Source organism: Nicotiana tabacum, chromosome 8 (genome assembly GCF_000715075.1).
Source record: "Nicotiana tabacum cultivar K326 chromosome 8, ASM71507v2, whole genome shotgun sequence".
NCBI classification, from domain to species: Eukaryota; Viridiplantae; Streptophyta; class Magnoliopsida; order Solanales; family Solanaceae; genus Nicotiana; species Nicotiana tabacum.
The window spans coordinates 156829130-156840641 of NC_134087.1; the positions used below are offsets into that span (position 1 = coordinate 156829130).

Consider the following 11512-nt stretch of genomic DNA (forward strand, 5'->3'; position numbering starts at 1 on the left):
CCAAGTGAAACTTCCTTTCCAAGAACTCTTCGAATAAAGCCACTTGCTCGAGTTCTTCTGCAATGGACTTGGTTGCATCCGTCTCCTCCGGCACCTCAAAGTATCTCGCCAACTGGTGGGATTCCGTTGACTCCTCACCTTTATCATCTTTATTTGGCAAGGGAAAAGGAATCGGGTCCTGTAGTTGCTTTTTGTTGGGATCCTTCCCCTTGCTGCTGGAAATCGACATTGTGTTCATCTCTCTTGCTGCTGGCTGATCTCCTCTTATCTACTTGATTTATTCCGGGGTGGGAATTTTATCAGTTGATGATATATTGAGGGCACAGCCTTCATCTCATGTATTTGTGGCCTTCCGAGAATTACGTTGTAGCACATGTCGTTGTCTACCACTTCGAATAAGGTGGTCTTGGTTATCCTTTAGCGTTCGTGGGCAGCAGGATCTTTCATCGGGTTGTCACGCTTGTCAAGTTGAACCCAGCTAGGAGCTTTGTCACCGAAATGATGCTTCTGGACAACTTTGCTTGTTCCAGAACTCTCTATTGAATAATGTTGGTTGATCTTCCTGGGTCAACCAAAACACTCTTAATTTTAAAATCTAAGACATTGAGATAAATTACCAAAGCGTCCAGAGCGTCATTATGTGGCAGAAGAAGTTTGTTGGCGTCTTCCTCTATTGGTATAAGAAGTCCATTGTCTCGGCTATGGCCATAATTTTTCTTGGCTCAGTCGCTCAAGAACTCCTTGAGATGGCCATTCTTCAACAACATCACCACCTCTTCACGCAGATGCAGACAATCCACATTTCTATGGCCATGAGTCTCATGATATTCGTACCATAAGTTAGGATCCCTCTCGTTTGGATCGGATCTGATTGCCTTTGGGAATCATGCTTCTTTGATATTCCTCATCGTCGATACCAACTCCACTACGCTAATGTTGAAATTATAATCCGACAACCTGGGATATGTAAAACATCCCGGGACCCCGATACTTTTTTTTCTTGTAACGATCTGTTGCTCCGGCTGCAGTCGATCCTTTTATTGGGAGTGAACCTATCCGAGGACTGGAACCCTTTGCTGCCGCATCCCTCAGCTCTCTCGTAAGGCAAGAAACGAACTTTAGAAGATTTTCGATCCGCATCAAAATTGCTTTTGAACTTATCATGGTTATTGTCTCGGTCCCGTCCTCTAGTTGATGTCGGGAACCCGAATTGATCATCTTATATCCTTATTATTGACTTATAATAGTTATGAACATCTGTCCCTTGTAGTTGCTTGGAATTCGAGCAGGCTTTCCTTCAGCTTTCGGGAGGCGTCGGAGCTCCTCGGATTCAAATCCTTTGTGAATGCCTCCGCTGCCCACTCGTCAGGTACAACCAGTATCTCTTTCTAGAATCTGATCATGAATTCTCGCAATAATTCACACTCACCTTACGCGGTCCTAAATACGTTCGTCTTCCTGGCTTGGACCTTCCTAGCCCTGGCATGGGCCTTAACGGAAATCTGCAAGCATTTCAAAAGAGTCAGTTGAATGCTCGGGTAAGAATGAATACTATGTCATGGCCCCTTTGTGAGGGTTTCACCAAACTTCTTTAACAAGATCGATTCGATCTCATGTTGAGCCAAATCATTCCCTTTCACAGTCATGGTGTAGGTTGTGATGTGCTCCTGCAGATCCAAAGTCCCATCATATTTTGGTATGTCTGGCATCTTGAACCTCTTCGAAATTAAATCTGGCATTGTGCTCGGCTTAAATGGCAATTGCGTGTATTTCTTCGAATATAGGCCTTTCAAAACTGGTGGAACGCCTGGAATCTGATCCATTCGGGCTTGAAACTCCTTCGCGTTTTGATCCATCTGTTCGTTCATTTCCCTCATAAACCTCATGAGCTTGGTTTTGAAAGGGCCATTCCAATTATCATTCTCGTATCCGCTATCGGTTCCTCCAACACCATCGAACCTGGCCTCCTCCCTTGGGTGTTGTTATCAACTCTTTGAGTCGTTTGATTTGCAGGAACTCTGGGAAGAGTCGGGCCCCTTCCGTTTGCATTATTGGAAGCATCTAACAACACTTGTTTCAACTCCGTCATTACCCTATCCTGCCTTGATAGGTGGCTCATGATGGCTTTCTACTGCTCCCTCAAGATTTTCACCATTTCCACGACATGTTTCTCCTCCGCATTGTCAGGGGTTGGCTCCCTCACATGCCGAGGGTACTGCCCTTAACAAACCAGGGTTGCTTCGCCCTCTTCGTTACGAGTGTCGCTGATCGAATCCTCATGTTGAGGCAAATCTTCGTGTCACTTAACGTTGTGTGTGATGTTGACATCATTAGCTGCCATTATTGATTTCTTGCTAAGGAAAAAATCAAACAAGTTAGTAACAAACGTGAGGATCAAAGCAATTACGCAACTGTCTAAACCTCACGGAGTGTGCCAAGCTGTTTACCCGTAGAATGGTACAGTTAAATTAGTTACGTGGTTTATAGACAGGCAAACTGATTGATACAAAAATGATAATGAAATAAGATTAAAAATAAGACTTAGCAGTTGAAATTGAAGGAGATGACAAGCCTGACTCCGAGCACAATATCTCCGAGAACAAAAATGAAATTAATGTAAAAGAGCAAATAAAGTTGTTTAATTGAGAGCAAAAATGGAATATAACATATGTTTTTCCCAAGAACGTATACCTAAGGAAACAAGACCCTAGGATAAAGCCCCACTTAAATGAAAATAAAGGAGTCATTGATGAATATGTAACAGCAGGTCATGAATGCAAATATTCTCTGCAATAGTTGCCAATTTAATGTTAGAGAATATTCTTCATTGAATGTCATCCGGTGGCAAATACTCGATCTGCTCCCGCTAACCACGCTCCCTTCGGGGTTTACCCCATGTCAATTAGAATTGTTTTTCCCGGTACCGGTTGTTACTTGATTCGTCTCTTACCTGTTTTTGGTTCCACGTGTTATGCTATTATTCGACTATTTATTATGAACCAATTTTACCCTATGCAATATTATCCCTAAGTATTCATCAACAACATATTCAGACTTAATGTACTAAAGATTAGACTGAAAAAGAAACATAGAACTACTTCAGTGATGAAAAAATAAAGAAGTGACAGTAGAGGAAATAAAGAAGTGACAGTAGAGGAAACAGGCCTCAAAAGAGAGAGGTGAGGGACACACCAAAGGACGATAAAGCTCTCAGCTGGGACGGATGATAAAGCTCATCTGATCCAATATAGAGAGTAACAAATAGGAAATACAATGGTATAATTAAACAGGAATTAAGCGGCCGTCATTCTAAAAATTATATGTCAATTTGACGTCATTTGATCATAGACTTATGTTCCAGCCTATGAGTTATGTCAAAATCTACATGGACGAAAGCACGCTCAACTTCAACAAGTTGCTCCAATTTTTCCTGCAGCGTTTCACCAATATTATGTGCCTGGTTCAGGAACATGTCCTCCGGCAGCACTATATCAACCTCCACAAAATATTGTATGCCAAAATTATATGCTCTAACAGTATCAATGTGTTTGATCCTTTCATGGTGATTCCATATAAGATATGTTAACTTTGCTAGAAATTCGGGTGGAGCTGTTCTTCCAATAAGTGACCACACATTTTCCATCACTGTCTTTGCCCATGTGCTCATTGTGTAAAGTGCTATCTGAAACACATAACAAAGGATGATCAGTTGTCCATAGGAATGCAAAAATATCTCAATTGCGATAACAGACAAGGTATATAGATTAAAGAGTTCGTGTGTTGTAATTCTAAACTCACAATTATAGCTCCAGTAGGATCAATCCACCAATAGAAATGGATGGCTAAGACTGCTGCCGCTAACCCGATTGAGTTGGTAATGACATCAAAGAAATGGTCTTGAGCATAGGCCCTTACAATTTCATTTTTGAATCTTCGGCAGTAGATCAGAAGCATAAACTTGACCACAGTGACAGAAACCATAATTCCGATCATCCATTTTTCCTTCTCAGGGTCCATATCAGGACGAGACTAATCATTAAGCATAGAACCAGAAAAACAAATCATTAAGCATGGAACCAGAAAAACAAATTGAGGTTAAGTGTCAGGCATATTACAAAATGAAATTCCGGCAAATTAGAGTTCAGTCCTTCAATACAAAATGTATTGTGTAGGAATAGTCCTTATTAATCTATGTTGCATCCTCGTATCAAGACTAGTCGATTTCAATTAGAGCACAAACAGCTAGTTTACCATTATACATAGATTAGAGGGCCTAACTTGTACATGCTACTGCAAATTCCTTTTAGCAGCAATTCAGCTTCTAATTTTGGTCTTTCCTTTTGATCCTTAAGATCAACTACTTTTCCTAAAGCACTCACATCGTACATAAAATCTATCTCATTTAACATAAAAGCTAGTGCTAGTTTTCAACAATATAAATGTCCATCAATGTGAAGAATGAATTACTTGGGACAAAGTACTACCATTTCAACTCTGTAAATAATTTAAAATCAATTGTAGAAGTACAAAAACCTAGAGAGAACTCCAGGCTACTGACTTTTAGGGGAAGAAGAATTATGAATATTTTTAGCATCCCACACAGGTTGAGCTCTAATCGCTTTATATGACCTCGAAAAATCCTCATCTCATGAGTGAACTGTTGTGTTGAATTAGGTCCAAAATTTATTTTGCTTAACATGGTATCAGAACCTTCTAAGATATTTTATATTTTGCTGCCAAAATGCACTTTCTGGGGAAGTTCTTTATCAATTCGACATTAATTTTACAAAATACATGTATTTGGAAATTCAACCTTGTACCAGCTCACACATGACACATCCATCTCACAACACACTTGAAGAGAACCAAGTTACATACCTTAGTTATGAGTTCTTTACCAGACTCGAACAATATTTGTAATCCCAGGGTCGCCATTACGGATGCAAAAACAACTATACCCTGAAAATATTGCAGCAGATCAGTTCAAACAATAAACAGAAATTGGCGAAGACATCTTTTCTTTTTCTTTCTTGGGAGCTGAAGGGATATGTTTTTTTTCTTCTTTTTACTTTAATTTCGGAGAAATACCCTGAAACAAGGGTGTTCGTTGGAAGAAATTAAAACAGTAGAAGACTCACCACTGGCTGCATTCTCTTCTTTCCAATTGGATAACAGTATTGGTTTGGCGTTTTCATTGCATGAGAAGTGAACCACAGAATAAATCCAGCTAAGAGGTCTAATAGGGAGTCTAAGGTAGACGCAATTACAGCCAGTGATCTGCTGTCAATAGAAGCATAGATTTTAGCAATGAAAAGAGCCATATTTGCTATGTTTGACACAAGAATAGCCATCCTTTCGCTCTTAGCATGTTGCTTCAATTCATCCTGAAAAACAACATCTGAGATTTGAAATTGCAAATTATAGCTTTATGAACAACAATAGAAGATAAACACAAGTTGATCCACAAACACACGAATTTCACTAAAGGTGATTGTATATATTGGTTGACAGTGCAACAAAGAAAAGAAAGTTATTTTGACGACTAAAAAATTGTGATGATTAAACTGATAAGAATCTGCCAATCTCATAGACCAACCTCAGTTAGATTTCCAGGTAAGTAACCACATTCATTAATTGTGTCCATCTCATTGAATCCTTCAAGCAGCCTTTCTTGTTTTTTGTAGTATTCAGCAACTTTTCTCTGATTCCCTATACATGATTAACACGATTCCATCAAGTGATCAAGAAAGTGAAGACGGAAATGGAAAGTTTAATTATCTGAAACAATGAATCTGATTATCTGAAATCACCTACTTAGTATATCATTCCTAAGGGTATGATAACTTATATTCTTGAATATGTCCATTCCAAATAAGAGAGCCTATTTCAGTCCAAGAAAGATAAGTTTTTAAACTATTAGCTTCAGCAATCAAAGCATTTGGTCAGGGAACATTTACAAGTAATTAAGAGCATATTTTGGTCCAACAAAGATGGATTTTGTTGCCTGCTTTGCATATCACCCTTACAGAGTATCAAGTGAATTTTTGTTCCTTAACTGAAAATAAGTAACAACTTCAGTCTACCATTCCATCTATCATATCAGTCCAGTCGACCCAATATCTTCTTATCTATATATAACTCAAGAGACCAACTTATGATCTCGCGGATGGAGAGGGATTTGAACCCCCGGTATTCTATAAATACTTTGATTTTCAAGACTGACTCTTTCAACCGCTCAGACATCCATCCCCTTCGCGCTTCCCCCACCCTATCCATCCGCGGGCTGCTAGGTAGTCCTCAACCTGGTAGTTAAATTACCGGCGCCTTCTTAAATTTTAAGAGAGTAAATATGAAAGAAAACTGTAGAGTTGTAGAGCAAAATCAAACAGGACTAATAACCTTGAACAAAATAAAACACCAAAAACTCTTTGATATCCGTAGTTTTATATGCAAAAGGGAAGAAATGTGACTAATTTCTTTAACAAGTTTACCTTCTCAACAAACAAATTTTTTTTACAAGAATGAGGTCAAGTATATGATTTGAAGTTACTTCAAATAAAACATTCTTAGGGGTCGCTTGGTAGGAGGTTTAAAAATAATGTTGAATAAGGTGTATCAGTAACGATGGTATTAATAATGTTGAGACTAGTTATACTATCATTAATTATATTGAGATTATTTCTTATCCACTGTTTAGTTTGGTATATTAAGGCATTGCATAATTTCTTAAAAAATTGATTGTTTACAAATATACCCTCCACAAAAATATGGCGAAAAATATTTGGAATAGGTTTTGAGGGATTTGAGGGGCAGTTATGTCTTTAACCATGTTTATACAAGTATTAAAAACTCTTGCATTGTTAATACCATAGTTTGTTATGTTTTAGTTATACATTGGATAATACCAAATCGGAGGTATAACTAATACACATATGTTGAAAAAATGTACCAAACCAGGGATTAGTAATGCACAAATTAAGCTAATGCTTGCATTATTTTTATTTTTATTTTAATATCTCTACCAAACGACACCTTAGTATGAAAAATCAGCAATACAAGCTTCAGAATATGTTACATGATCCTGTGCATCCCGCACAACTGTTCTTGGAGACTCGGAGTATTTAAATTTTTATGATTTTGTATTTACTAAATTTTTAGATACAACTTTTCAAAATTCTTCTTTGCCAAGCAATTCTCTTTTCAGTGATTCAAAATCGTAACTCTGTGCTTGTCCCACATAATTAAAGATAGTAAAGGATTTGAATAAAACCATCTACCCGTTTTCCTCTTCCATTAGTTGGAAGATGTAAATAAATAATAAGGCGCTAATATTTGACCATTTCCCCTCTTAAACCAATTAAAATTGCTAGAGTGGAAGAAGGAAAATTAACAAAATAATATTCTGCTACAGACAAGAATTGAAACTTTAAGTAAAGTACTATTAGAAACAAGATTGTAATTTCACCCTTCAGCCTTCAACTCCCAGAAAATATCAAACTCCAATATTCTATATTCAGAAACTAAAGAACCATTTTTTTTGTTTTGGTAATGCTAATGAACCACTTGAAAGACGATAGTATTAACAATCAATAAGTTAGGTAATAGTCATGATCAGAAAGAGTTGTTAGATATTATAATAATAACACTAGAATACTCTAAGGTTACAAATTAAAGGGTCAAAGGGAAACTGATCGAGTTTCAAAGGCTTCAGATATCCTAAAGAAAAATAACAAACATTTAAGTGTAAGGGTATCTTCAAAGGTGCACTATTTTTTGCACAAAATTTAAATTTGGTATTTTTTTTTTTGCTCCAATGGAACACCAAATCTTGCACCATTATAGTGCGTAAATAGTGTGGTGCGACACTATTCATCAACACCAAATTTGATTTATTATTATTTTATTCATCTTTTTTATTTTTTTATTTTTTTGAACTTTTAATTTATCATATATTGTGTATATAATTAATTTTTATATTAAGATATTTATAATTTTAATTTTATATCCTATTTTTTTGATATTTTAATTTTTGTATATATTATATTTATATAAAATTATAAGTTAATTTTATTATTATTATAATTGTATAAAAAGAAACATAACCATTATTTAAAAATAAAAAATGCAAATGTAAGATATCTAATGTTGCTAAAGATAGAATTATATATGGTGAATATGGAAAAAAAATTATATAAGTGGTGAATGTGAATTATATATGATGAATATGGAAAAAAAAAAGATAGAATTTGTTTGAAGGAAATAAAAAATAAAATTTAAATAGAAGATAATAATATAATATAGAAGAGAGAGAAGAAATATTCTTTTTAGTGTAAAAAATGGTGTAATGGTTGGAGTAAATTTGGTGTGAAATTTGATGTTAGAGTCGGAGATGGTCTAAAAGGATACATCTTTGTATACGGTAACTCTTTAGCTTTAAATTTTCAATTAATGGCAAGTTCTTAATAGTACTTCCTCCGGTTCACTTTAAGTATTTTTTTTTACTCTTTTCACACATATTAAAAAATTCACCTTTTAGAATTAATTAACAATAAAATTAATCATTTTAACCTTAATTTGTTCATTAGAAATATAACAAACTACTCCTAGATTCTTTACTCCAAAGACAACTTTGGAAAGAAGAAGTTAATTCATTCTTAATATATGAAACAATCAGATATTGTAGACCACAAAAAAGGCCAAAAAAATCACTTAAAGTGGACCGGAGAAAATAGTTAGGATCAAAATAATTAATATTTAGTATGAATTTGCACATAAAATTTTAAATCTTTTTGAAATTAAATTTACATATTTAGAAATTACATCAAAACTACTACTATAAATTACCATAGTTAATTTTCCAAAATATTTAAAAAGTATTTGTAAAAAATGTGGTTAAAAAAAATATTATTTGACTCCCCAAAAAATAATAGATTAACATGGAATATAGGCACTAGAATAATATATGCAAAAAGTTTTCCTTTTTTAAAAAAAAAAAAAAAATCCAACATGTCATGTAAAATAAACAGGAGTACTTGAAAAGTAAATGCTAATGGCATGAGCTGAGGAATTACTGAAAACTCGTAGGAGACGGAGGAAACTGAAAGATTGATGATCAGAGGAGCGGCGTTGGGGAAGATGGAAGTCAGTTGTGTTGAGCTTCCACGTCGGCCCCAAAGTCATGGAATGATCAACCACCGCCTGAGCAGCGGGAGACAGCAACTCCGTCCTAAAACTGTCGTCCAGTGTGACACTATCATTACTGCGACTGATTTCCATGTTTAGATGAGTAGCTGCTGGTTAATTATGAACTTCGTTGGAACTTTGAATACTGTTTATACTGGAATAGTTATTATTAGGAATTAGGAATACGGCATGAATATGGACAATGGGAATGCAAAGGATCCGTACCACTCACCCACCGTCCGTCCAATCAAGAAACCACGCACACTCGCTTACGTTAGTACTTATTACTACTACTTACTGTAATATTTTTATTTAAAATCTTTTATGACCCCAAGTACAACCTAAAACACAGGTCCTACCGGCCTACCCCACGCAGCCCCAGCCCCAGCCCTAAAGGTGTTAATCGGGCCGGGCTAGCCCACTAACAATCCGATTCGACCCAATTCAGTCCGGGTTGGCCCGGTTCGGTAAGGCAGGGGAGGGGGACAAGTTGGCTAGGGTAGGGGGTTCTGTCGGACAAGGTTGCGCCTTTTTTCTAGGGGTGGCAAATGGGCGAGTTGGGCTAAATTTGGGCGGGTCAAGATGGGTTAGGTCAATAAATGGGTCATTGCCCAACCCAGTCCAAAGTGTACTTGGGCTAAGATGGGCTAGGTCAAGATGGGCTAAACAATGGGTCATAACCCAACTCGCCCAACTTGACCCATGTTTTAGAATCATGTTCATCTTGCATAAAAAAAGTGTTTTACCTAGTTGAAAAAAAAATTAGGGGTGGGGTCGGGGTAGGGTTGGGGGGGTGATGCAGAAAAAAGAAAAAAATAGAAAACAAAAAATTAAAAATTAAAAAAAAAGTAAAAAATTGAAAATTAAAAATACAAAAAAAAAGTAAAAAAAATTTTTTGAGGGGTTTTGCGCCGGTGGGTGGGTGGTGCAGGAAAACGAAAAAATAAAAAATTGAAAATACAAAAAAAAAAAGTAAAAAAAAAAAATTGGGGGGTGGGAGGGGGAGGGAGGGCAAGGTGGGTGGATGGTGCAGAAAAACAAAAAAACATAAAATTGAAAATACAAAAAAAAAAAAGTAAAATTGGGGCAACTAAATAAATTTTTATATACAGTTGGATTGAGATATCTTTTTATTTTGGGTGAGTTTCATGGGTTGTATTTGAGCTGTTTAATGGGTCAGAATGAACTATAAAATATAATGGGTTTACTTGGGCTCAACCCAAATTGACCCGTGAGCTAAAATGTTTGTAACCCAACTCATTAGTCTCTGGGCGGGTTGGGCGGATTAGATGGGTTTGGGCTCAAATTGCCACCCCTACTTTTTTCCTACTGATGTACCGGAACCCTGCTAGCTCGCTAATCTGTTCAAGAGTTTTAACCGTGTTTTCAGCCCGGTTTAAGTTGTAAATTTTTTTTTTTTAAATTCTGAAAGTTGTCAATGGTCAAAATCAAAAATGACTGTTGGGCAACGGCCACTTTTTGCACTTTTAGCCATTTTGGCCTATCTTCTTAGTAAAATAGCTCATCCACACCTAATAATTGATAAATTACATTTTTAACCTTTTAATAACTACTAGATCTAGGGTACGCGCTTTGCGCGTGTACTTATATCAATGAATGTTAAATTTTAAAAAATATATAAATATTACTTCCTCTATTTTAATTTACATAATACATTTTTCTTATTAAAATAAGATAGACAGATAGATGCATCCATAGATGCATCCGTGTACATTTTTGTTGTTGTGGACATTACATAGTAGTTAAAATTAAATAAAGCTCTAATGTTATTTGTTTTTAGTCCTTTTATATTTAAAAAATATAGTTTTTGATTTGCGACTTTGAATAATTTTGATACATGATTTTAACTTTGTGAGTTCGATTTTAATAATTTTGATACATGATTTTAACTTTTTGAGTTATAATTTTTTTCTATCTTTTTCTTTTATGTCAAATATCAATAAAATTTACTGTCTTCAGCTTTTAGAAAATATAATTCCACAAACCAGAACTTAGTTAATTTTGCTAGTAAACTCACGAGTTTATTGATTAGTGCAACTTCAATACTAACATCTGTAACGGTAATTATTTCATTTACCAATTGATGTGATTTCTGACATTGATCAATTATTTGTTTGACTGGAGTACGTTCTTGTTGTTAAAATAAATATTTCATATAGCTAATAATTTCATATTTTTTGGCCTATTTAAATGCTCTTGATTACTAATAAATACTTCCTCTGTCTCAAACTATTTGTCGTATTTCTCTATTACAAACACCTAAAGAAAATATTATTTCGAAGGAATTTTTAACTATTTAACCTTTATT

The 11512-nt window shown here is 35.5% G+C and overlaps 1 protein-coding gene across 1 annotated transcript; it reads right to left on the reverse strand.

The window, feature by feature from the left end:
* Positions 1-3076: 3076 nt before the first annotated feature.
* On the reverse strand, positions 3077-9442 carry LOC107827178 (metal tolerance protein 9-like). The gene is made up of 6 exons (XM_016654268.2): positions 9072-9442; positions 5597-5709; positions 5139-5384; positions 4879-4959; positions 3799-4029; positions 3077-3682 (listed from the first exon to the last, which is right to left on the reverse strand). Exons 1-6 carry the CDS (start codon positions 9274-9276, stop codon positions 3335-3337), a joined length of 1224 nt encoding a protein of 407 aa, XP_016509754.1. The 5' UTR covers positions 9277-9442; the 3' UTR covers positions 3077-3334.
* Positions 9443-11512: the final 2070 nt, after the last annotated feature.

Excerpts from the sequence above, each read along its gene's own strand:
- LOC107827178 (XM_016654268.2), bottom strand. The coding sequence starts at position 9,276 with ATGGAAATCAGTCGCAGTAATGATAGTGTCACACTGGACGACAGTTTT. Across the intron at positions 5,385-5,596 it reads TACCTGGAAATCTAACTGAG|GATGAATTGAAGCAACATGC; the intron begins GTTGGTCTATGA and ends GTTGTTTTTCAG. Across the intron at positions 3,683-3,798 it reads ATCCTACTGGAGCTATAATT|ATAGCACTTTACACAATGAG; the intron begins GTGAGTTTAGAA and ends TATGTGTTTCAG.